General features: G+C 38.9%; 1 protein-coding gene across 1 annotated transcript; it reads right to left on the bottom strand.

Annotated features, from left to right (window-relative positions):
* Positions 1 to 672: 672 nt before the first annotated feature.
* Positions 673 to 3,341, bottom strand: LOC145086521 (putative transcription factor PosF21). Its single transcript, XM_079024304.1, has 4 exons — positions 2,229 to 3,341; positions 1,543 to 1,675; positions 1,375 to 1,459; positions 673 to 1,135 (listed from the first exon to the last, which is right to left on the bottom strand). The coding sequence occupies exons 1-4, from the start codon at positions 2,825 to 2,827 to the stop codon at positions 930 to 932; spliced, it is 1,023 nt and encodes a 340-aa protein (XP_078880430.1). The 5' UTR covers positions 2,828 to 3,341; the 3' UTR covers positions 673 to 929.
* Between the last annotated feature and the right edge of the window lie 3,547 nt (positions 3,342 to 6,888).

Raw genomic sequence — 6,888 nt, forward strand, 5'->3', positions numbered from 1 at the left:
TATTACTAGTTTTCTGCGATTGACCTTCCACATAGGCTTTGAGACAAATTGAAATGAGGCGTTTAAAAGGTATGGTTTACCATCTTTTTAATTTGATCATCTCTTAAACTACTATCCCTAACCCAAAATCCAATTCATAGCATTTATGTTATATTTGTGTTAGATTACTTGTATCTTAGTTGATATTTAGCATCATAATCAACTAATACCCAAAGAACCTTATCATTAACCATGATTTATCAACTAATCGCTCAACTTCACAACTTTGAATAGTTTTTCATGAGCTTTTTTTAAAAATTTCCAGAATAACCATTAATTAATTATAAAAACATATTCTTCTAAATGTCTTTTTATGTAAATTTATATATCTTTCAGCTAACTTATCAGTTAGTTTTACCAAACATCATTTTTTATCAGCTAGTTTATAAGCTAGCAGCTAGTTTTTCAGCTACCAGGTATCCTTTCAACTAGTCTGTCAAACATAATGTTAGACCATGTGACATGCACCTGCTTTGACTAGTCTACCAAACATATGTGAGAGCATGGATGTCACATAGTGAAAATTCCGAAAATGATTCTTGAAACATGGGAGTGAATAAAAAATTTTAGTCATCCTAGGTAAGGTACCACTTTTAGATAAATCTTCAAAACACACACAGACACACACCCCCAAACATTAAAAATACATCAGACTTCAACCAAGGCAACTGAAAACAATAAGTTAGACCTAACCCAACAATAGTAGAAACGCATATTCATGTAAGAAGCCACCCGCAACTTAATTTAACTTTGAACAACCTACAACAGATGCATATAACTATAAACAAGTGACAATAGATTTTGCAATTGCACAACAACTAACAAACCAAACTTATTCTGAAGCATGTTCTTTCAGGGTCAATGATGACATTGAGGTTCTTGTATTCAGGTCAGCACTCTGTGTCATGCTGCTGCTGATAGTGCTGAAACTGATGCTGATGCTTATGGGATTGAGAGTGTATCTGGAGTTGCTGAAACTGTTGTTCAGTTAACATTGTGTTGTTGGGGTGAAACTGAAACTGCTGGTTTGATCCAAAGTTCATCATTGTAATGGATTTCAGATGCTGAATCTCCTCCTTCAGTGCATCGTTTAAAGCTATATATTGCACCAACAACACAAGCAATGAAAGAATTTTTTTAAGAAAAACCTTATTGACAATACCATGTCTTATAAGTGTTCATATGACTTTGTAATATCATTTATTAGTAATGATATAAGAAACCGAAATATATTTACAAAAAAAAAATGAAAGAGACAAGTAGCAGTATGACATTGTTTAAAAAAGTCGTATTATTTTGGTAATAGTTAATTCATGTTGAATGCATTCTACTTACCATCTTGCAAATGAACCTGTTGCTCCATGGTTTGTAAACGCAACCTCAATTCACTGTTTTCAGCTGTTAGGCAACTAGTATCTCTCTAAAAAAACAAAAAAAAAAGTTTTTATCATTTTGAAACCAGTCATTTTGTTTGGATACAATGTAACCAATGAGATGGACAACCTGTAAAAGGGTGAGCTGAGCAGACAAAGAGGTTGCTTCTGTTTGCAGTGTCTGGACTTTCCTTTCAAGTTCTGCAATGTATCTCATCTTTCTTTCCTTTGACCTTGCAGCAGACTGCCTATTGGCCAATATCCTAATACAAAACACAAATGGAAATTTAAAACATATATTATATACAAATTTATGATTATCGTTACACTTTTTTGATGTGAAGAAAAAACTAAACATGGGATCCATTAAATTGAAAATAGATAATGGACGAAAACGGTTGTATGTGAAAGGAATCATCAAACTCATCAAAGACAAACTAAAGAATTCCAGTCATGGATGTTGAGGTTAGAGAAGGAAGGAAGGTATGTATGCATAACTTGGAGATGGAGGCACTAAAAAAGATTAAAGAAAAAAACTTCATGCATGATCGTATTCTTATAGATATTTGAAGAGCTCATGGTTATATGATGATTTATGTTCATAGATATCTATAACTGGAAAAAGTAAGACCAAGTTTTTCCTACCAAACACAGCAAAACTAAATCTGAAAAGTTCAAATTTAGAGTAGTATTTCAATTTCAATCTTAGAACAAGACCTTCAAGAATTTATGCAGATTTTGCAAATATAAATTCAGTCTCCTTATTTGCTAAATACTGAAAAGGAGAAAAGGCATCAACTTTAGAGTTATCATGACCTTTTTGCCCTCTTTGGATCAACAAGAGCAAGCTCAGAAAGTTTGGCAGCAGACATGGCTTTCTTAGCATCAGATGGCAATGTTTCTTCCGGACCTGAGGTGAGCATTTCTGTCTTCATTGTAGAAGACCCATCCATGGACTGACTATGCTGATGTCTAACTCTAGGCCTTTCACTCGAGCTTGGGACTGTGAAAGCTTCTGAAGCTTGAAATGTAGATGTTGCAGATGAAGAATTGAACTTATCCATGTCAAGGAACATAGAAAACAAATCTTCTTCAGTCTCATCGGAGAAAGAAGGTCCTTCAAAGCCACCCACTACGCCAAGATCACTATCAAAGCTAATGTCATCAGGTAGAGTGAGAATTTCTGAGTGAGCGCGTCGATGGCCTGTAGTCTTAGGTGGGTTATCAGGCATTCTGTTAACATCATGACTGAAACGTCCAGAATCACCACTCGTCGTATGACCACTAGGTCCAATTGGGGGCAATGGCTCCGATTTGATGCTAAAATTGTTCCCGGATGGCGGAGAGTAAACCAACTGACTCCCAAAAGGAGGGAGTAAATTCCCACCAAGGTTTAGAGACTTGTCGTTCTCCATTTACAGAAATCCCCAAAGCAAAAGTATTGCGATATCAAACCAACTTATTTTCCTCGAAAACCACTAAAGAAGAACCAGGTAATTGCTGCTTCGTCTTCAAATTTGAAACCCTAATGCAATAAAATCAATTATAAGAAATACTTCCCACGAATAAAAACCTGAAATGCTTGGTGAATTAACAACTCCAGCTGCTAAAAGAATGCAAACGAATAGTAATCACAAACGCGAAGATGCAGTGATCAAACACATTAATGGTCACCGACACCGACGAAAGCTTGATACTAGCATAGAAGGAATGGTAAGAAAGAAAAGAAAGAAACAAGTGAGACAGAAAACGGAAATGGGAAATGAGGAAAAGGTGGAAAATCTTTGATGGTGTAGTGTGTATCTGTGAAAATCAAAATTTGTTAGACGATGCGGTATGTGAGAGTATTTGTTCGTTATGGACTGAGGTGGACACGCCGTTGTAACTGTGGAACACCGCCCCTGCTCATTGCTTCTCGTTGTATTAAACATCGAGCTCGTCACCACGTGGTGAAACCGGAATTATAATTTTAAACTCAAATGATCAATTTAATAAAAAATAAATTTTAAAATTAATTATTCTTTTTCTATATAAATACTTATTATCTATATAATTTTTTACACATAACTTCTTTCTTTCTCTCTATATAATTTCAGTTATCTTCAAAAAAATTATGGATTCTTTTGACTCGTCCGATAATTCCGATGACGATATATTATTCAGGATGATGTATCATTATTACACTAACGAGCTGTTACAACCAGACTCAGCTCCACTACGAACAAGGCGTACGATGTTAAACAGAAATCGCGAGGAAGGACACGAACATCTATATCTCGATTACTTTGCGGATAATTGTGTATACGGGTCGAAGGACTTCAAAAGAAGATTTCGTTAGAATAGGAATCGTTTCCTTACTACACTTTTATACAAAATAAATACATATGCACTACATGTTTCTTTAATTTTACAACAAATGTACTATATTTTTAAACTGTAGTTAATTTATGTTTAGGTATGATTTTTTTTCAATTGAGATATGATGCTAGAGGTAGACGAGGGTTTACAACGTTGCAGAAATATGTTGCAGCCATTTGTTTAATGGTTATGGGGCAGTCACCCGACACCATGGACGACTATATGGGAATGTCCGAAATAACCGCAAGGGAGAGTTTCTATACATTGTCAAGGGGTGTTGTTGAAACATTTGGAGACGTATATTTGCAGAAACCTTTGTTGCATGATTTGCAAGAATTGTATTCGGTGCATGAAGAATGCCATGGGTTCCTGGAATGATCAGAAGCATTGATTACACACACTAGAAGTGGAAAAAATGTCCGGTAGCATGGAAAGGGCAATACGCAAGTGGTCATCACGGATCGCCTTCGTTGGTTTTAGAGGTTGTTGCTTCTCAAGACTTATGGATTTCGCATGCATTTTTGTGACAACCCGAAACTTTTATCTTGTACACTTAGCCAATTCTATCAATGTTAAACTCGTTTCAGCTATCTTTTAGTATTGTTTTGAGCCTGTTTGGATGATCTAAAGCCTTGTACAACCAAAGTTTGAATTAGGGATGGGATGGTTTAAGATTTAGGGTTGCAAATAGGCCAAACACTCCATCAAAAGGAGTGTGTGGCCGCACACCCGAGTGTATGGTTGCACACATGAGCCCGACCACACACCCCGACCACACACCCCGACCACACACTCCGACCACACACTCCGACCACACACCCCGACCATACACCCCGACCACACACCCCAACCACACACCCCGACCACACACGCCGACCACACACGCCGACCACACACCCCGACCACACACCCCGACCACACACCCCGACCACACACCCCGACCACACACCCCGACCACACACTCCGACTACACACCCCGACCACACACTCCGACCATACACCCCGACCACACACCCCGACCACACACGCCGACCACACACCCCGACCACACACCCCGACCACACACTCCGACCACACACCCCGACCACACACCCCGACCACACACCCCGACCACACACTCCGACCACACACCCCGACCACACACTCCAACCACACCCCAACCACACACTCCGACCACACACTCTTTTGTGTGGCCTTACACTCCCTTCATACAATCATATGTGATTGTAACACTTGTCCCAAGTGTTTCCTAGTCCTGTAGGGTGTCGCTTATCATGATTAGTTGTATTATACCCTAATTATGTCCATACATCGTTATATGTTAAATTTGGTCCATTTGTTCTCGAGGTTGCACTTGACACTCAACATCCCTAACGATCTTACATTCGAATCACACGTCAAACGGTGAGTTCATACCCCTACGTTTTTCTGAGTTTTCATGTTTTTTAGGGGGGAATACAAGCAAAAGTACAAGGAAACTTGTGCTCAAAATATATTAGTTTGTTTAAGTTAATAATATTTTTAGTATGCTTTTAACATTGAAAACAGTTGTTACCAAACGATTAAGAAATCAACTCGTAGAAACAGTTTTCAAAACTAGGGTAACGAACTTGTGAATCATGAAGTAAAATGTATTATTTTATAAAGGATTCATGCAAATCATAAACATGATTTTTAGTATTATTACTTGTAAATTTGTTAGTCTAAGTTGGAGACACGTCCTTGGTAAGACTACCACAGAATCAGAGTGTAGGACTAGCACTTGTAACCAGAATCTCTTGTAAGGAGAGCATGACTGTTGTGTATAGATCTATACGGGACTGACAACCCCGCACCTCACTGCCAGTTACAGCCGGACCGGCAGGTCTACGGGTGAAAAAGTCATTAAGGATATCGGCCGTTGCGGGCCATATCCAGTCAGTTATTGTAACACCCATAAAAGTCAAGCCAATTTAAAACATTTTAACCCATTAAAAAACCATTAAGTTATACAACTTGTTTTCAAAATAGTTTAAACATCAGAGTATCCCCAGAACCAGATCACAAAATCATGAAGTATGAGGAGCGGTACGATCACGCCTTTGCCTTGCCACGATCCCTCTGATGTAACTGAAACAATAAAATGAAACTGTAAGCCCGAAAGCTTAGTGAGTTCCCCCAAAATACCAAGCACATACAACCATAATCATATCATATCATATCCCAATACAGAACAGCCATGCCCCTTAAGTCTGCAGTGTGACTGGTCCGCCCTCAACAAGCCTTCAGTCCATCTGGTCCACTCTCTGAGTCTACAGTATGACTGGACTGCCCGCACCGGGCCTTCAGTCTATCTGGATCTATCTCGAGCCTTCGGTATGACTGGACCGCCATACAGGCCTACAATCTATCCGGACCACTCGTAGGGTACGTTGGCCTTCAGCACAAAGCAGGACCGCCTCAACCCAAACATCAAGAAAATAACCATGTGCACATATAACAGGTAATCACATAGCAGTCCATAGACAAACAAATCGATCTAGCATATCATAAAGCATAGCAACATCCTAACCAGGATACCAACCTAACCGGTCACTAACATAGCATCATCCTATATATTAGGATACCGACCTAAACCAGGTCACTAACATAATATTGTCCTAATTACCAGGACGCCGATCTAATCAGATCAATAAGCACATCAAACAGTACACGTACAGATATCACATATAACTATCTCACAGATCATCGATCATAGTAATCTCTCATAACCAAAACACCGACCTAACCAGGTCACTAACCTAGTAATCCTAACGGATCATAAGAGCATGAAAACATACTGTCTATCCGGATATCGATCTAACATATCATAACCACATGTAGCATAATGTAACCAAGATAACAACTAAAAGGGCCGGCCTTTGTGCCTTAGACCCTATTGATATAGTGAGGATAACTCACCTTGCAACTGCCGAACCGAACCATGAAAGCACTGCTCCAAACTCCAACACCTGATGCCATTAATGGACCATGAAATAAATATCCAAAATACATAACACCCCTGAAGGTCAAACAGGTCAAAGTCAAAGTCCTTGCGAAAGTCAACCTTCCTGATTGACTCTACTCGTCGAGTCAACCC

This window comes from Lactuca serriola, chromosome 2 (assembly GCF_051521515.1).
Source record: "Lactuca serriola cultivar US96UC23 chromosome 2, Lser_US96UC23_V15, whole genome shotgun sequence".
NCBI lineage: Eukaryota > Viridiplantae > Streptophyta > Magnoliopsida > Asterales > Asteraceae > Lactuca > Lactuca serriola.

Coding starts and splice junctions, on each gene's coding strand:
- LOC145086521 (XM_079024304.1), bottom strand. CDS start 2,827: ATGGAGAACGACAAGTCTCTAAACCTTGGTGGGAATTTACTCCCTCCT. Junction 1,460..1,542: donor CTCAGCTCACCCTTTTACAG/GTTGTCCATCTC, acceptor TTGTTTTTTTAG/AGAGATACTAGTTGCCTAAC. Junction 1,136..1,374: donor ACAGGTTCATTTGCAAGATG/GTAAGTAGAATG, acceptor TGCAATATATAG/CTTTAAACGATGCACTGAAG.